General features: G+C 42.4%; 1 protein-coding gene across 1 annotated transcript in view; it reads left to right on the top strand.

The window, feature by feature from the left end:
* cacna2d2a (calcium channel, voltage-dependent, alpha 2/delta subunit 2a) overlaps positions 1–20,579 on the top strand; it is a 668,643-nt gene that overhangs the window by 522,747 nt on the left and 125,317 nt on the right. Inside the window, exons 11-12 of the mRNA XM_048606749.1 lie at positions 2,922–3,080; positions 13,250–13,360. Coding sequence (XP_048462706.1) covers positions 2,922–3,080; positions 13,250–13,360 — 270 coding nt within the window. The remainder of the gene's footprint in view (positions 1–2,921; positions 3,081–13,249; positions 13,361–20,579) is intronic.

Raw genomic sequence — 20,579 nt, 5'->3', positions numbered from 1 at the left:
CGGATATCTAACAATGACGAGTCAAAATACAGAAGGGAGATAGAGGATTTTGTGACGTGGTGCAATGAAAACAATCTGTCTCTCAGTGTCAGCAAAGCTAAAGAAATGATCTTCGACTTCAGAAAGAAAGGAGAAGAACACGCCCCCATCAAATCAACAGAACTGAGGTTGAGAGTGTGAAGAGCATCAAGTTCCTTGAAGTGACGATAACTCAGCGACCTGTCCTGGATTTCCCATGTAGATGCAACGGTCAAGAAGGCACAACAATGCCTCTTCTTCCTCAGGCGGCTCAGGAAATTTGGCATGTCCACAAGGTCCCTCACCAATTTTTATAGATGCAGTATTGAAAGCATACTGTCCAGGTGCATAACAGCCTGGCATGGCAGCTGCTCTGCCCAGGACTGTAAGAAACTACAGAAGGTGGTGTGCACAGCCCAGACCATCACGAAGCCAACTGTCCATCCATGGACTCTATTTTCACGGCTCGCTGCCGCAGAAAGGCAGCCAACGTCATCAAAGACCCATCGCACCCAGATAATGACCTCCTACAACCTCTTCCATCAGGCAGAAGATACAGACGCCTGAACGCATGCACGAGCATGTCCAGGAACAGCTTCTTTACAGCTGTTATCAGACTGATGAATGGACTCCAGCGTCAAATAATGTAGCCTGCAATGTAACCTGTATGCCTCTAAATCTTTTTGATCTGTACATCCTTTGCTTGCTATGATCTGCCTGTACTGCTCATAAACAAAGCTTTTCACTGTATTTCAGTACACATGACAATTAATAATTAACCAATAGGGTAAATGTGCTGCTAGATAATTATTTTGATGTCAGCTTATGGATCATAGAGACCTTGGTGGTATTTATTATCACTTTCATTTTGTCAAATAACTGCTGTAACAGCCTTACAAAAAAAAATCAGAAATATAGGGATCTCAATTTCCAAGAGGAAGAGGTCAGTTCTTCTGTTTAGCAGGAAAGGCGGCAGGACCTCTTGGTGGTACTGTGTAACTATCAAATGTCTAAAAGCTGGAATGCGCTGTGAATGCACTGAGGTTAGTAAAAATCTGGGTGTTATTGGTTGGTTAGTTGAAAAGTAACTCAGGAAAGCTGCACAGAATTTTCATGACCTGAGAAGGAGAGAGTTCATGGAAGTGTGTCTTATTGATTATAATTGTGTCATCGAGATGTACAAAATAGATGGAAACACAAGTGGTGAGAGTTCACAAAGGAATATAGACAGATTAAGTGAGTGAGCAAAAACTTGGCAGTTGGAATATATTTTGGGAAAATGTGAGATTATACACTTTACCGTGAAGAGCTAAGTTCATTTAAATAGGGAAAGACTGCAGAAAGCTGAAGCACAGAAAGACTTTGGAATCCTCATCTATGAATCATGGAAAGCTCCAATCAAATTCAGCAGGCAGTAGGAAAGGCAAATGAAATGTTGGCCTTTATCGCAAACAGTAATGGGGTATAAGAATAAGGAGCTCTTAATAAAACCATACAAGGCATTAGTCAGACTATAGCTGGAATTCTGTGAACAGTTTTGGTCCCTTATTTAAGGAAAGATATACTGAAATTGGATGCAGTTTAGAGAAGGTTCACTAGGTTGATTCCAGATGTGGAAAGACTATCTTATGAGGAGAGGTTATGTAGGTTGGGCTTGTACTCACTCGAGTTTAGAAGTACAAGAGGTGACCTTACTGAAACATACACAATTCTTAGGGGTCTTGACAGGGTATATGGGAGAGGTAGTTTCCCCTTGTGGAGGCATTTGGGATCAGAGGGCATAATCTCAGAATAAAGGGTCTTACATTTGAAACAGAGATGACGAGGATTTTTTTTTCTCTCGTAGGGTAGTGAATCTGGAATTCTTTAGCACAGGACTGTTGAGGCTGAATCATTAAGCATATATTGCACATTGGCTGTGGTAATTCATTCTTGGGATAGAAGTGTTGTTGGCTAGTCCTGCATTTATTGTCAATCCTTCATTAGCCTTGAGAAGGTGGCTATTCATGAACTGTTATATTTCATGTGATATCTTATTGGGAGATGTAAGTACCCTAAGTCTTGCTTTGGCTGTGCTAACTCTTCAGTCTGGATTGTCAAAGATAGGTGACACCAAAGTCAGAAATGTACACGCCAAGAACTTCTTGCTGTTGACCATCAGGCCAGTTTACTGTAATGAAAACAGAAATTGCTGGAGAACTTCAGCAGGTCTGATGGCATCTATGAGGAGAGTGTAGAGTTAATGTTTAGAGTCCAGTGAGTCATCTTCAGAATGCCAGTTTACTGGCAAGATCCCACTCCAAGTGGTGAAGCAGTAGGTAGCCAATAAAGCAAGTAAGCAGCCTGCTAAATCTGTATCCTAGACCAACTAGAAATTTCTAGTGGACTCCTATAATGACTAAAAACATGGACAGCAAGTGGAGGCAATCTTATGGCAGGAGGCTTGGGGTGGGGTGAGGGTGTGGGGGATCAGCAACCCTACTCACTTTTTAAGTCATGCCCCATGTTTGTGACTTCTAGACACCCACAGCAGTTTCTGGCCACACTGTAGAAGGGATCTCTCTCCACAGCAGGAGTCCAGCACTATGGATATATTTAACATTTTGAAATGAGCTGAGAGGGCACCTCTACCTTGAAGAGTCATCTTTTTGTCTCCCTTACATAAATCTCTAGGCAACTATATTATTGAAGGATGAAATTCACCAATTGATTAGTTTGAATTTGGATTTTGATGCTCAGTTGGCGTGTGGTTGATTGGTGAATGGTCCCTAGTTCATAACAGGCCTGTAATTGGTTGAAGATTGGCCCTTGGTTTGTCATTGGTTAATTAATGACCTGTATTGTTAGTCCCTGGATATTGCTGTTTTTTGACTGGCTTGTGACAGGCTTTTTCTCTTTTGCAGTTCAATGATGAAGCCAAACCTGTGGGCTGCTTCAAACATTTGGTTCAAGCCAACGTACGGAACAAGAAGGTCCTGAAAGATGCCGTGCAAGACATGAATGCCCAGGGAGTGACAGATTACAAATCAGGATTCAATTATGCCTTTGATCAGCTACTCAATGTAAGCACATTGGAATGTACCAACCATCCTGACAAGGATCAGCTCTTTCCTTTTTGAATTGATTTGATTACAGGACAAAAGTGATGTTCTCCTTTAATTGTTGACTCGTTAATGGTTGATTATATAATGTTAATTAGTATTTACCAGAACAAGCAGGCTTTGACTTCAACTCTGCAGCACTGCTTCACCCTCTGTATCTCCAACTTTATGCCCAGATATGACGTATTAATTTAGCTGCTTCACAATTCTAAATAAGTTCTCCTGTCATTACCGTAAGGTGAGAAGATGACAAAAAAGCACAGAGACAGAAATCTTGCTTTTTATTCTTTTATGCACCACTGGCAAGGCTAGAAATTTTTGCTGATCCCCAATTGCACTTGAACTGAGTGGCTTGCTTGGCTATTTTAGGAGGGCAGTTAAGAGTCATCAACGTTGCTGTAGGTCTGGAGTCACATGCAGGCCAATTCAGGTAAGGATGGCAGATTTCCCTTCCTGAAAGATAGTAGTGAACCAGAGGTTTTGTTTTACAACAATTGATGGTAATTGTCATGGTCACTAATGCTGAAACTAGCTTTATACTCCTAATTTACTAATTAATTTTAAATCTTACCAGCTACAATGGTGTCTCCTTGTTCATCAATGGCCTGTGATGATTAGCATTTAGTCATCTCAAAGCATTAGTCTGGGCCTCTGGATTACTCATCCAGTGACAAATTGAGAAGAGCAAAACTCTATTCAGTATCATCAAAAATGTTAGCAAAGGTGGGGATTAAAATTTGTCTCAATTGATGGCAGAAACCAGGACCTTGGCTTTGCAGTCCTTGATATTCAGTTCCTTGGCTTATTGGCTCGTTCAATACCACCTTTTCTGTGCCACGTCAAAGACAAATTTCAGCCACCTGATCATTTTAATAGAATTATCAGCGGACATATCCATTAGTTAAGTTCTGGTGTCCGCTCCTTTCATTTTCGAGGTGACAATCTAAGTCACAGTGAGCATGAGCAAATGCTGAGACAGAAGGATGCACGTCTCCTCCAAGGAGTACACTCCGTCCCAAATTGATTATCCAAATCTTAGCCATAAGAAATTGAACAGCTGGCCCAAAGCATCAAGATGCGCATAGTTTGCTTCTAATCAAATACCGCAAGACGGAGCAGAGATCGATGATGATATAGTAACATTTCAGATTGCAAGGCAGCAGAGAATAATTGATAAACTAATCAGAGTTGGAGGGAATAAAACCTCTCATCTCAAAGGATTGGCTGCACTTCTAAAAGCATGTTGTGAGGAGACATTAAAAGCATTATCAGCATAAAAAGAATTAAAAACAGGAATAGTGTGAAAACACAGCAGCTAATGTAATTCCTGAGTTCATAGAAAGAGATGGAAAAAAATCCAGATAATAATACTATTATGGACTGTCCCTCAATTCAAGGATTATGTGTACGCTGGCTTACATACCTCTACCCCGGGTTTAATGTGTTGAGAACAGGCTAATTTTCAAGCCACAGATCGTTAGGCACATCAATCAAGATGTCCTGCATGGTAATGGGATCCAGTCTATTTCAGCCTGACCTAGTACAGCAAGGGAGAATTGAATGAATACTTCAGTTGTTAGTTCTAAATACAGTTGGAACGGAGTCCTCCCAATATGGACGTAGAGATGATAAACTCTCATCCAGAAGATAATGGTAGATCTTTGGAACAGTTGCTATTGTGACAAAGAGATAATGAAGGAAGGTATTGTTAGATCAGAGTAACATGTGGATCAAGAAGAGGGTCATGGTTGAACCTTGGGACATGCTCCTGTTGTGCATAATGAGAAACCATTGGGACAGTTTGTGAACATTGGAGGAAATAGTCTCACATGGCATGAGATGGAATATGTGACTATTGGTTGTCTTATGATGAGTTGAATCAGGAGTCAGGCATGGTGAAGTTGGACAGAGAGGAAGTGTTAGAGACAGCGAAGTTCATCATTGATCATAGACTCCCTACAGTGTAGAAACAGGCCCTTCAGCCCAACCAGTCCACACCGACCCTCAGAGCAGCCCACCCAGACCCATCCCCATCCCCCTATAACTCACCTAATTTAAACATCCCTAAGCACTACAGGCAATTTAGCATGCCAATCCACCTAGCCTGCACATCTTTGGACTGTGGGAGGAAACCAGAGCACCCGGAGGAAACCCACATAGACACGGGGAGAATGTGCAAATTCCAAACAGACAGTTGCCCGAGTGTGGAATCAAACCTATGTCCCTGGCACTGTGAGGCAGCAGTGCTAACCACTGAGCTACCGTGCCGCCCTTTCATCACTTCAATCTGGAAAACAATCATTTGATGCTGGATGTGAAATGGAGAAGAATGGTAAGGTCAAAGGAAGTGGTTAAGAGTTGTAAGGTGGATATTTGTGCCTTCCTTCAAGATAATTCTAGTTTGATGGGATTTTTTTTTTCAACATGAAAAGCTGATGTGGTCAAATCAGATCTTGAGGTGATTGACCAAACAGGTCAATGTAAAGTGCTCTAATGCCTCAGAGGTCACTGAGGAATGCTGGGATAGACGATCTGGGGAATCTTATGGGGAATAGTATATGATTACCTTCTATTGATGTTCCTTGGTACTCGAACCATCCACCAATGGGAATAGAGGTATTTAAAAAGAAATTGGATAAACAGTTAGAGGGAAAAGATCTGAAGAGCAGCAAAGAAAGGTTGAGGTTTGTGTGGCTAACTAAGTGGCTCTTACAAAGAACCATGATGGACTTTAAGGCTGAATGTCCTGTGCTTTAACCACTCACAATGAGCACTGGATCAAGACAAAAGGCATGAAATGGTTTAGAGGGTGCTAATTTGTAACCTCCGAATTAAGGTGTGTTATTAGTTCTGTAGTTGAGGCAAGGAGCTAAATAAATGATGGAAATGTCATTATTAAATTATAAAAACTCAGAGCTAATATTTGCATGAGATCAAATGAGGAACAGGATAGTGGAGAAGTCAGAGGATAGAGACCGTAGAGAATTGGGTATAAGCTGGAATCACTCAGCTTTGTCACTGACTGTGGTTGATTTTGACTTTGGCTGATGCGCAGTCACACATTTTATTGAACAGAGTCAAGTCCCATTCCCCTCAGTGGGAGATCTGTGGGAGGTAAGATTATAGGATTGAGAACATGGGAGGAGAATTACTTTCTGCGCTGTATCATACTGTGATTTTGTAGGTGCTTAAACCTGCACCAAATCCCTGAGGAGTTTGAAGCCAGTACAGGATAGGTTCTAAAGATGACAACTATCTCAATACCACAGGATCTAAAGATTCAGCAATGGTGATTCATGTTTAAGGACACAGTGAAATAAAGGAGAGAGAGAGTCACAATTAGGGAACTAAACAAGTGAACTATGCAGTTGGAAAGCTTATTTCTTCTGTTCTCTGCCTGAAGGCAGCCCTGACCCATAGTACTGCGATCCCCTCCATAGTTCAGGTGAGGAAGCAGGACCCGTATCCACCCCAGATCTAACAGGGATCGAACTTCATGCTGCAGGCACCAATCTGATTCACACCTGCCATCCCATCAATTGAGGCAATTGGCCCCTCACAAGACTTCATCCAACAAATCTCAGTTCTGTCCCTGTATGTATATAAAAGGGCATTTTCACATAACATGTTTCCACAGTTAATCAAATTAATGACTGACTTGTTGATTGTAGGGGACAATGATGCACAGAACACAGCAGAACCCCTGGTCCTTCTTTGAATTGTATCACACAAGCTTTGAAGTGTACGTTAACATAATATAATGACTTAGTCAAAAGATGGTAATAATAATGTAGCACGTCTGCAGTACTGCACAGTGGTACTATCCTACATATTTACAGAAGTTCTGTAATGGGACTTGAACGCAGAAGCTCCTAACTCAGAGATGACATTTGCTGCCACCTGAGCCAAGCTCATTCACAGAATGATGTAGCACAGAAGGCAATTTGACTCAGCATGCCTGTGCCAGCTAGTGGAAGGAGCTATCCAATACTTCACTTCTGTTTCCCATAGTTCTGCAGAATTCTCCCTTTTGTAAATTATTATTGCAACTATTTTTATCGCCTTTTCATGCTCTGCGTACAATATCATAAAAGCTCACTGTGTAAAAATATTTCTTCTCATCTCTCCCCAGTTATTTTACCAATTATTTTAATTTATGTCCTCAGATTACCAGCCGTCCAGCTAGTGAGTTTTTCTTTTAATCCCCCTAGATTCTCAAGCTAAACCTTAGCTTTGTACCATAATTATAAAGTGCCTCCACAGTGTGATCATTGAACAGTGAATTTCATACATATATGAAAGTTTAGTGCACAACTTTCCTGAAAGTCACTAAATTAAATGTAATACAATTATCAGATAAAATACAGGATTAAAAGTAGATATTTGTAAAAAAGAAACTAGTAGTTTTGAAAATAAATTCAGTTGACATTGCTGGCCGGTTACTTGCTTGAGGATTTTTCTTTTCCAACTGATAGGTTTGAAAACTTGAAGTCAGAATTCAGCAGCTATGATGGCTTCTGTAGCTGATTAGTTGAAGTTTGCTTGCACAGGTAGTCTCAGTAAATAGGGCACACTTTTCAGAAGAGAAAATATTTCTTGTTCCTCATGAGTTCTGTGGTTGCAGATTGTCTAGCCCATTTCAGCAATATTGTGGTTGATTTCTCTCATTCTCCCTCATTCAAAATTCTCTACTCTTAAAATGTTGCCCCAGATCCTCCGGTGCGGTTCTGATTTAAAATGGACCCTTGCAGTATTTTATACAGATCAGACTTAAAATGGCTGCTATGTTAAATTTTGATGATTCATTATCCGACAAAGTAAAGACTGTTATGCTGGAATTCCCTTTGGAGTTTCTTTCAATCTGTTGCTGGTCTGAGGAGCTTTTTCAAAATTCCACACCTTTATTTAAAAAAAAGTGTGATATCTTCTACTACTACTATTGAATGTCACCTCTCCATTTACAGATCTTATCTGATGCTTTTTGATTCTTAATTGTGTTGCTGCCTTCATATGTTCTATTTTGCTCTAAGACAGCACAGGTGGAGAATATTTAGTTGCATGTTCAAGCTGTAGAATGGAAGCATTATTGCTGGTTGTCGAACTGAAAGTGAAGACAGATACAGCCAGAAGAGATCCTAGATCATTGTATGCTGATGGTGTACTGCTAACTAATGTGGAGACATATCTGGAAACTGATCCTAGGCTAAAAATCAGAACATTAATAAGAACTAAAAAGCAGACGAGTTAAAATTAGCATATTAAATCTATAAAATCAAAGTAATTGATATTATTTTCAAAATAATGCAGAACCACTTTGAGCCTTTTTAAAAATTAACCTTTAAAACTATCTTTCATAATCCCTGTGAGTAAATGCTTTGCCATCTCATAGATGAAAAGGTCTAAAATTCAGTTCCTGACCTGTGCCATGTTAGTTGATCTCAAATAGAGCAACAGAAGAGTTGGTACAAATGACTTCACATCCCTTCTCATGTAGGGAGGAAAACGAATCTTGTTGAATCCTGCAAAGAGAATGTGTTGGATCTGATGTTGATGTCACTACTCAACAATGGGTGGACTGAGGTGGATGGAGAGCGGAAAATGATAAAATGCACAAAATCTGGTTCCAACATGCTTATGTGAGGGTGTTTTGCTGTGTGTGAATACACCTGCTTGCCAGAGGAGACATCATACCTTATCTCAAGCAAGTGCGTACGTGGGGTTGATCAGTGTCATGGAGAGCTGATGAATATCATAAAATCATAAGTTTATAAGAAATAGAAGTAGGACTAGGTTATTTGCTCATTGCCTTTTGATAGATCAGGCTGATCTGATTACACCCTTAACTCCATTTTCCTGCCTGTCTCCCGTAACCTTTGACACCATTGTCAATCAGAGCCTGTCTAACTCAGCTTTGAATATAGTCAATGATCCAGGCTCCACTGCTGTCCCTGAAAGAGAATTTCAGCACCCTAATGATCCTATGAGAGAAGAAATTCTATTTATGTCTTATCTTAAACACATATTTTTAAATTGTGATCTTGTTTCTAGGCTCCCCCATGAGGGGAAATATTCAGCATCAAGCTGGTGATGCCCCGTAAAAATTATGTATGGTTTAGCAATTCTTCTGCTCTCTAATGAGTTTAATCCCAACCTACTCAACCTTCCCTCATAAGGCAACCCCGTCATCTCACGAATCAGTCAAGTGAACCTTCACTGAAATTCTTCTAATGTAAATACATCCCTTCATAAGTAAGAAAATGGTGATAGGTGCAGTGCTGTGGTAATTGTGTCACAAGTAATCCAGAGGCCCAGGCTAGTGCTCTGGGGATACAGATTTAATTCTCACTGTAACAGCTAATGGAATTGAAATCTAGTCTCAGCAATGGTGACTTTGACGACTATCATCAATTGTTATAAAACCCCATCTGGTTCATTAATCTCCTATAAGGAAGGAACCATGTCATCCCTCTGTAGTCTGGTCTACGTGTGACTCCAGACCCACAGCCATGTGATTGACAACCAAGTGTCCTCTGAATTGACTCAGCATGCATCTCAGTTCCAGGGTAATTAAAAATGGACAGTAAATGCTTCCCTTGCCAGTGATGCCCACATCCCATTACAGTATCAAGAAAAACCTCCGAGCTGTTCTAAAACCAATATTTGCATCGCTGTTTAAATATAAAATATCATATCAATAGACTTGAAACTGAAGATTCTATATTACTATGTCTACTTTCATTTTGCGTGCACATAACTTTGCTGCTTCCTCCAAGTAGAAGCCTGCCATTGCTTCTATGTCAGAGGTTATGTGTAAGTAAATGGCCCTCCTGCTGGAATCAGTGCCTTTGGGAAGGGCTGGGGAGAGATGACTCCTGTGATGTCTCTCACTGTGACCCAGTAATGGTTAGGATGGTGGACATCTGGAAACAATTACGTGAGGATGTAGCATGGTAATGATATCAATTGACTAGTAATCCAGAAGATCAAGATAAAATTCTAAGAACAATGGTTTTAATCCCAGCAAGGCAAATAGTAAAATTTGAATTCAATAAATATTTGCTTGGACTGGAGGGCAGGTCTTGTGAGGAAAGGTTGAAGGAGCTAGGGCTTTTTTCATTGGAGCGAAGAAGGATGAGATGTGACTTGATAGAGGTGTACAAGATGATGAGAGGCATAAATAGAGTGGATACCCAGAGACTTTTTCCCAGGGCGGAAATGACTATTACGAGGGGGCATAATATTAAGGTGATTGGAACATAGAACATAGAACATAGAACATTACAGCGCAGTACAGGCCCTTCGGCCCTCGATGTTGCGCCGACCTGTGAAACCAATCTGAAGCCCATCTAACCTAAACTATTCCATTATCATCCATATGTTTATCCAATGACCATTTAAATGCCCTTAAAGTGGGCGAGTCTACTATTTTTGCAGGCAGGGCATTCCACGCCCTTACTACTCTCTGAGTAAAGAACCTACCTCTGACATCTGTCCTATATCTATCACCCCTCAATTTAAAGCTATGTCCCCTCGTGCTAGCCATCACCACCCGAGGAAAAAGGCTCCCACTGTCCACCCTATCTAATCCTCTGATGGTCTTGTATGTCTCTATCAAGTCACCTCTTAACCTTCTTCTCTCTAACGAAAACAGCCTCAAAACCCTCAGCCTTTCCTCATAAGACCTTCCCTCCATACCAGGCAACATCCTGGTAAATCTCCTCTGCACCCTTTCCAATGCTTCCACATCCTTCCTATAATGCGGTGACCAGAACTGTATGCAATACTCCAAGTGCGGCCGCACCAGAGTTTTGTACAGCTGCAACATGACCTCATGGCTCCCTCTACCAATAAAACCTAACATACTGTATGCCTTCTTAACAATGCTATCAACCTGGGTGGCAACTTTCAGTGATCTATGCACATGGACACCAAGATCTTTCTGCTCATCCACACTACCAAGAATCTTACCATTAGCCCAGTACTCTGTATTCCTGTTACTCCTTCCAAAGTGAATCACCTCACACTTTTCCGCATTAAACTCCATTTGCCACCTCTCAGCCCAGCTCTGCAGCTTATCTATGTCCCTCTGTAACCTGCAACATCCTTCTGCACTATCCACAACTCCACCAACTTTGGTGTCATCCGCAAATTTACTAACCCATCCTTCTACGCCCTCATCCAGGTCATTTATAAAAATGACAAACAGCAGTGGCCCCAAAACAGATCCTTGAGGTACACCACTAGTAACTGAACTCCAGGATGAACATTTCCCATCAACCACCACCCTCTGTCTTCTTACAGCTAGCCAATTTCTGATCCAAACCGCTAAATCACCCTCAATCCCATGCCTCCGTATTTTCTGCAATAGCCTACCATGGGGAACCTTATCAAACGCTTTACTGAAATCCAAATACACCACATCAACCGCTTTACCCTCATCTACCTGTTTGGTCACCTTCTCGAAGAACTCAATAAGGTTTGTGAGGCACGACCTACCTTTCACAAAACCGTGTTGACTATCCCTAATCAAATTATTCCTTTCTAGACTATCCCTAATCAAATTATTCCTTTCTAGAAGGAATAAGGTATAGGGGAGATGTCAGAGGTAGGTTCTTTACACAGAGAGTGGTAGGCCCGTGGAATGCGCTGCCGGCAGTGGTGATGGAGTCAGATACATTAGATACATTTAAGCGACTCTTTGATAGGCACATGGATGATAGTATAATGTAGGATATGCAGGGTAGTTTGATCTTAGTAGGATAATAGGTCGGCACAACATCATGGGCCAAAGAGCCTGTACTGTGCTTTACTGTTCTATGTTCCATCTGATTTACCCACTCTTGATTGTCGTAAAATCCCATCTATTTCATTATTGCCCTTCAGGGAAGGAAATCACTCGTCCTTTCCCGGTCTGGCCTACATGTTACTCCAGACCCATTGCAATGTGGTTACCCTCTGGCCAGTTAGGAATAGGCAATAGATGCTGGAGTGGCCAGCAACGTTCACATTCCATTAACAAATAGAAATAAGTCTTAGGGTGTTGAATGTTGTAACCCATTCACTGTTAGGACAACAAGAACTTGTATTTATTTAGCACGTTTAACATAATAAAACATTTCAAGAATCTTCACCAAGATATAGGAGCAGAATTAGATCATTCAGCCCATCAAGCTTGCTCTGCCATTCAATCATGGCTGATATATTTGTCAACTCCATTTGCCTGCCTTCTCCCTGTAACCCTTGATCTCCTTAATAAGTCAAAGTATAGCACTGAACAGTGTAAGGAGTCGATAGCTCAGATAAGCAAAAGTATTCTTGAAAGGGTGAGATTTCAGATGCAGAGGACTTTAGAGTTGGAATACCATGGTTTAAGTTTGAAACACGACTGTCAATAGTGGGCTGATGAAAAACAGGTATTCGCAAGAAGCCAGAAGTAGGGAAGTGCAGAAGTCTCAGAGGGGCTTGTGGAGAATATAAAGACAGGGAGGAGAATGGTCCTGGAAGGATTGGAAAAGAAATGATGATTTAACATCTAGTTGTTGCTTCACCAGGACCCAATATAGATCAGTAAGTACTATGTAACAGGGGAACAGGACTTGGTGAGAGATAAGATATGGGCAGCAGAGCATGAGATGACCCCTCACTTATATAGTGTGGAATATGAGAGACCAGCCAGGATGTTGGAATAGCCAAGTGTGGAAGTAATGAAGACATTTGTATGGGTTTCAGCAGAGGTGAGTTGAGATGGGAAAGTCAGGCAATGTTATGAGGGGTAAATAAATCAGAAGCTCTTCTCTACGTTAAAGCAAGGTGACAAATACACGGATATGATCAGAATATTGCCAGGGAGAGGGAGCAGTCGCTAGGAAGTGAAGTTTGGAGCGGGGACCAAAGCATTGGCTACTGTCTTCTCTATACAAAATGGGATGTGAACATCAATAACTAATCATTGTTAGAAGGGTGAACATTTATAGCTAAACACATTAGGATGGTAAGAATTCATAACTAATCACTGTTAGGTTGTTGATGATTGATGAAACCATTATTATCATCACTTGCAATGATAGCCAATCATTAGCCATGACAATCAAACAAAGAAATTAACTGTCTTCCCTGTTTGTCTCCTCCAGTCCACTACGAACATTCGAGCAAACTGTAATAAGATGATAATGATGTTCACAGACGGAGGAGAGGATCGAGCCCAGGATGTCTTTGAGAGACACAATTGGCCCAATAAAACAGTGAGTAGATATGTGTAATTGCCATCTCTGTTTTGCCATCACAACAGGCCGCCAGCAGTGTCAGCAGGGTGAGTGAGGTAGTGAACAAAGGTGTGAGCCCAGGGTAAGTGAGGTAGTGACCAGCAGTGCAAGACCAGTGTGAGTGAGGTAGTGAACAGCAGTGTGAGCCTAGTGTGTGAGGTAGTGAACAGCAGTGTGAGCCCAGTGTGCGAGGTAGTGAACAGCAGTGTGAGCCCAGTGTGAGTGAGGTAACGAACAGCAGTGTGAGCCCAGTGTGCGAGGTAGTGAACAGCAGTGTGAGCCCAGTGTGAGTGAGGTAGCGAACAGCAGTGTGAGCCCAGTGTGAGTGAAGTAGTGAACAGCGGTGTGAGACCTGAGTGTATGTGACGCGTGATGTTCATGGGCATGTCTGGTTAGCACTATGTAATTGCTAGGTATGTGGGACAAACCTGCCCATCCTATTTCACTTTATCCTCCTCAAATTGAGTGTTTTGCTGCATGATGGATTTGTAGCTTGTTGCTATGGTGACTATTTTAAAATGGTTTGGCCTGTGGGAAGGTTGTATTTCTGTCAATGGAGATTGGTGTGGAATATAACCTTGAAGAATATAAATTATTTTTGTTCCTCAATGGCCTCTGGACAGTCTCCCTCAGGCCAGTATTATATAACAATTTTCACAGGCTCTTGTGTCAGTTTGATGTTTGTGGTTTTACCTTGCAATGGTCATAGCTTTCTGGTTTATTCATGTGGAGGCAATGGTAGTGATCACCACTGATCATCCGTTTATAGCTAAAAGAATGACTTGCATTTAAAAAGCACTTTTCAGAATTTTAGAACATCCCACGGCGATTTGCAACCAATGAAGCACCTCTATCAGGGTTGCAATTAGAACTTCTCACTTCTGTTATCATTCTTGTAAATGTTTTGACACCTTTTCCATTACCTTGATTGCCAATCACTGCTCTGTCCAAAGGCAATGTGTGCAGTTATCCAACTGGGGTCAAACCAAGGTTCAATATAAATATAACATTACAGCTTGTGGTACAGTGGTAGAGTCCCTACCCCTGGACCAGGAGACACGAGTTCAAATTCCACCTGTTCCAGAGGTGTGGAATAACATATCTCTTCAGGTTGATTAGAAAAATATGAAAAATAGGTGTAATATTAAGCATTGATAGAAAGGAAGTGAGCAATTATGTGAACCTTCTGCAGATTAAAATTCCATAAACAGTGATCATTTCAGCCTGAAAGTTGAAGACTTCAGTCTGTATTTAAACTGAGTTTGAATGGTTGGTGTCTAGGACAATGATCAGATTACAGATAAATATGGAAAATGTAAACTTCTCTCCTATAATCATACTTATGGGAAAACTTCAGGTACATCATATTTCAATATATTTGAGTCTAAAAGCAACAGGAGGAAATGACTGGATAGTATTTAAGAAATATTGATAACTTCATAAATGTTCTGTTTAAAAGATGAGTCATATTAGAATCATTGAATGTTCCAAAACAAGTACAGGTCCTTCTACCTGTACAATGTTTTCTCCACATCCTAAATTACACCCTCCTGCACGTTGCCATTACACTTTAATATCCCACCAAGTCTAATCCCAACCTCCTACTCTCTCCACATAGCCTCAAACATCCCAACCAAATTAATAACATTCTGCTTCTCACTCCCAATATCTTCTCATAGTCCAAAAACAAACGATTGTAGATGCTGGAAATGTACAAATGGATCCAGAACTACTGAAAACACTTCTGAATTTTTTTAGAGACAACAAGGTGCAGGGCTGGATGAACACAGCAGGCCAAGCAGCATCATAGGAGCAGAGAGGCTGACGTTTCGGGCCTAGACCCTTCATCAGAAAAGGGGGAGGGGAAGGGGGTTCCGAAATAAATAGGGAGAGAGTGGGAGGCGGATAGAAGAGGGATAGAGGAGAGGATAGGTGGAGAGGAAACAAACAGGTCGAAGAGGCGGGGATGGAGCCAGTAAAGGTGAGTGTAGGTGGGGAGGTAGGGAGGGGATAGGTCAGTCCAGGGAGGACGGACAGGTCAAGGGGGCGGGATGAGGTTGATCGGTAGGAGATGGAGGTGCGGCTTGAGGTGGGAGGAGGGGATAGGTGGGAGGAAGAACAGGTTAGGGAGGCAGGGACGAGCTGGACTGGTTTTGGGATGCGGTAGGGGGAGGGGAGATTTTGAAACTTGTGAAATCCACATTGATACCATTGGGCTGCAGGGTTCCCAAGCGGAATATGAGTTGCTGTTCCTGCAACCTTCGGGTGGCATCGTTGTGGCACTGCAGGAGGCCCAGGATGGACATGTCGTCTGAGGAATGGGAGGGGGAGTTGAAATGGTTCGCGACTGGGAGGTGCAGTTGTTTGTTGCGAACCGAGCGTAGGTGTTCTGCAAAGCGGTCCCCGAGCCTCCGCTTGGTTTCTCCGATGTAGAGGAAGCCACACCGGGTACAGCGGATGCAGTGTACCACATTGGCAGATGTGCAGGTGAACATCTGCTGGATGTGGAAAGTCTTCTTGGGGCCTGGGATGGGGGTGAGGGAGGAGGTATGGGGGCAGGTGTAGCTGTGTTCATCCAGCCCTGCACCTTGTTGTCTCAGATTCTCCAGCATCTGCAGTTCCTACTATCTCTGAATTTTTTTCCCCATTTAGAAAATAGTCTATGCCTTCATTCTTCCTATCAAAGTGCATGACCTCACACAGTAGAAGGGGTGGATATAGTGGACCATGATTGGTACACTATATGGATGTATTCCATATGCCACTTCTTTGCCCAATTTCCTATGTTGTCTAAATCCTTCTGCAGCCTCCCCATCTCCTCAATGCTACTTGTCTCTCCACCTGTCTTTGTATCATCTGCAAGCTTAGCTAGAATGCCCTCAGTTCCTTCATCTAGATTATCAATGTATAAAGTGAAAAGTTGTGGTCCCAACACTGACCCTTGTGGAACACCACTTGTCACCAGCTGCCATCCTGAGAAAGACCCTTTTATCCTGACTCTCTGCTTTCTGCCAGACAGCCAATCTTCTTTCCATGTTAGCACCTTGCTTCTAACACCATGGGCCCTTATCTTACTCAGCAGCCTCTTGTGTGGCATGTTGTCGAAGGCCTTATGGAAGTCCAAGCATGTAACATCCATTGGCTCTCCTTGCTCTAACCTGCTTATTACCTCCTCAAAGAATTCTAACAGATTTGTCAGGCATGATCTCCTCGTGATGAAACCATAATGACTTTGCCCTATTTTACCATGCACTTCCAAATATTCAGAAATCTCATCCTTCACAAGGGACTCCAGAATCTTACCAACGGCCGAGGTTAGGCTAATCGGCCTGTAATTTCCCATCTTTTGCCTTACTTCCTTTTTAAATGGGTAGTTACAGTAGTGATTTTCCAGTCCTCTGGGACCCTCCCTGACTCCAGTGATTCCTGAAAGATCACCACTAACGCCTCCACTATCTCTTCAGTTATCTCCTTCAGAACTCTGGGATGTAGTCCGTCTGATCTAGGTGATTTATCCACCTTCAGACCTTTCAGTTTTTCTAGCACTTTGTCCTTGGTGATGGCCGCTATACTCACCTTTAGCACCCCCACACCCACCGACTCTCTTGAGGTACTGTAGGCTATCAGTAGCAGCTTTATTGTACTCCCAACACAATCTGCAACATCATGGTACGCTATATCCACCCCTTATACTGTTACTTTTAGACAGGGATCAACCCTGGTTCAAAGAAGAGTGCAGAAGGGCATGCCAGGAGCAGCACCAGGCATAACTAAGAATGAAGTGTCAACCCTGTGAAGCTATATAAATTCAGCACACTTGCATGCCAAGGAGCATAAGCAGCAAGTGATAGACAGAGCTAAGCGATCCAACAACCAACAAATCAGATCTAAGCTCTGCAGCCCTGCCACATCCAGTGATGGACAATTAAACAACTCACTGGAGGAGGGAGGAGGCTCCATAAATATTCCCATCCTCAATAATGGAAGAACTCAGCACATCAGTGTAAAAGATAAGGCTGAAGCATTTGCAACAGTCTTCAGCCACAAGTGCCAAGTGGATGATCCATGTTCACCCTATCCCGAAGTCCCCAGCAGTAGCAGTCTTCAGTCATTTCGATTCACTGCGCATGATATCAAGTTGCAATCATAGTATCACAGTTGCAAGTATTGGATACTTCAAAGGCTATGGACCCTGACAACATTCCGCAATAGTACTGAAAATTTGTGCTCCAGAAGTTGCTGCACCCCTAGCCAAGTTGTTTGAGTACAGCCATAATACTGGCATCTACTGGACAATGTGAAAATTGTCTAGGTATTTCCTGTATTCAAAAAGCAGAACAAATCTAACCTGGCCAGCTGCTAACTTCATCAATCTACTCTTGATCATCAATAAAGTGATAGATGATGTCATCAACAGTACTATTAAGCAGCACCTGCTTAGCAATAACCTGCTCAGTGACGCCCAGTTTGGGTTCCGCCAGACCACTCGGCTCCTGACCTCATTACAATTTTGATTCAGACATGGACAGAAAAGCTTAATTCCAGAGGTGAGGTGAAATTAACATCAAGGAGCCCTAGCAAAACTGGAATCAGTTGGTATCAGGGGAAGACTCTCTGTTGGTTGGAGTCATACCTGGCATGTAGGAAGATGGGTGGGATTGTTGGAGGTCAGTCATGTAAGGTCCAGGACATCTCTGCAGGAATTTATCAAGATAGTGTCCTAGGTCCAACCGTCTTCAGCTGTTTCATTAATGACCTTTCCTCCATCATAAGGTCAAAAGTGGGGGTGTTTGCTGATGTTTGCACAATATTCAGCATCATTCACAACTCCTCAGAATCTGAAGTCAGTGTTCCAAAGCAGCAAGACCTGGACAATATCCAGGTTTGGGCTGACAAGTGGAAAGTGACATTTGCATCACAGGTGCCAGGCAATGATCATTGTCAATAAGAGAGAATCTAACCATTGCCCTATGACATTCAATGGCATTATCATCACTGAATCCCCCCATTATCAGCAGTCTTCAGAAACTGAACTGGACTAATTTTATAAATACTGTGGCTACAAGAGCAGGCCAGAAGATAGGAATCGTGCAGCAAGTAACCCACCTCCTGTCTCACCAAAGCCAATCCACCTCTTCAGGGCATAAGTCAAGTGTGCAATGGAATGTTCACAACTTGCCTGGATGAGTACATTTTCCAACAACATACAAGAAGCTTGACACCATCCAGGACAAATCAGGTCGGTTGATTGGCACCATGCTAGGTAACAGCATGTATACCATCTACAAGATGCAGTGCAGAAATTCACCAAAGTTTCTTAGATAGTACTTTCCAAACACATGAAAACCACCATCTTGAAAAACAAGGACAGAACATACTTGGGAACACTACCATCTGTGAGTTCCCCTCCAAGTCACTGACCATCCTGACTTGGAAATGTGTCGCCTGGTCAAAATCCTAGAACTCCCTCCCTAACAGCATTCTGAGTCTATATAAACAAAGTGGACTGCAGTGGTTCAAGAAGGCGGCTCACCATAGAATCATACAGCACGGAAACAGACCCTTCAGTCCAACTCATCCGCACCAATCAAACATCCCAATCTGACCTACTCCCATTGCCAATATTTGGCCCAAATCCCTCTAAACCTTTTCTATTCATATACCTATCTAGATGCTTTTAAATGTAATTGTGTCCACCTCCACCACTTCCTCTGACGGCTCATTCCATACACGCACCACTCTCTGCATGAAAAAGTTACCCCTCAGGTCGTTTTTAAATCTTTCCCTTCCCACCTTAAACCTATGTCCTCTAGTTTTGGACACCACCACTACCATAAGCTATTCACCCTGCCCATGCCCCTCATGATTTTATAAACCTCTACAAGATCACCCTTTAGTCTCCAACACTGCAGAGAAAAAAGCCGCAACCAATTCAGCCTCTCCCTTTCGCTGAAACCCTCCAGTCCCGGGAACAAAAACAAAGTTGCTGGAAAAGCTCAGCAGGTCTGGCAGCATCTGTGGAGGAGAAAACAGAGTTAACGTTTCGGGTCCGGTGACCCTTCCTCCGTCCCGGGAACATTCTTTTAAATCTTTTCTGCACCTTCTCAAGTTTGACAACATCCTTCCTAAAAAAGGGCAAACAAAATTATATGCAGTATTCCAAAAGTGGCCTCACCAATGTCCTGTACAACTGCAGCATGACATCCCAATTCCTATACCCAATGTTATGACCAAAGAAGACAAGCATGCCAAACACCCTCTTCACTACCCTGTCTACCCACCACTCCACTTTCAAGGAATTATGCACCTGCACCTCTAGGTCTCTTTATTTGGCACACTCCCCACGGCCCCACCATTAACTGTATAAGTCCTACCCTGGTTTGTCTTATCAAAATGCATCTCACATTTATCTCAATTAAACATTCCTCGACCCATTGCCCCATCTAATCAAGGTCCTGTTGTACTCTGAGATAATCTGACTCACTCTCCACTACACCACCTATTTTTGTGTCTGCTACAAATTTGCTAGCTATACCTCCTATATTCACATCCTAATCATGTATATAAATGAAGAAATGATGTGGATCCAGCTCCAGTTCTTGTGGCACACCACTGGTCACAGGCCTCCGGTCCAAAAAATAACCCTTCACCACCACTTTCTGTCTCCTACCTTCAAACCAATTTCGTATCCAATTGGCTGTCTCCCCCTTGGATCCCATGTGATCTCACCTTACTAACCAGTCTACCATGCAGAACCTTGTCGAATGCTTTGCTGAAGTCCGTATAGACAACATCAACCACTCTGCCTTCGTCAATCATCTTTGTCACTTCTTCAAAATACTCAATCAAGTTATTGGGAAACAATTTTCCATGCACAAATCCATGCTGACTATCCATAATCAGTCCTTGCCTTTCCAAATGCATGTAAATCCTGTCCTTCAGAATGCTGTCCAACAACTTGTCACCACGGATATAAAGCTCACCAGTCTATAGTTCCTTGGCTTTTTCTTACAGCTTTTTTAAAATAATGGCACCAAATTAGCCAATCTGTTCTGGCACCTCACTCGAAGCTATCAACGATACAAATACCTCAGCAAGGTACCCAGCATTCTCTTCCCTAGCTCCCACAAGGTTCTGGGAAACACCCAATCAGGACCCAGGGATTTATCTATCTTTGTGTTTTAAAGCCTCTCTCCTG

This window comes from Rhincodon typus, chromosome 16 (assembly GCF_021869965.1).
Source record: "Rhincodon typus isolate 14 chromosome 16, sRhiTyp1.1, whole genome shotgun sequence".
Classification (NCBI taxonomy): Eukaryota; Metazoa; Chordata; class Chondrichthyes; order Orectolobiformes; family Rhincodontidae; genus Rhincodon; species Rhincodon typus.
The sequence above is the reverse complement of the archived record's forward strand: the minus strand, read 5'-3'. Positions and strand labels throughout refer to the sequence as shown.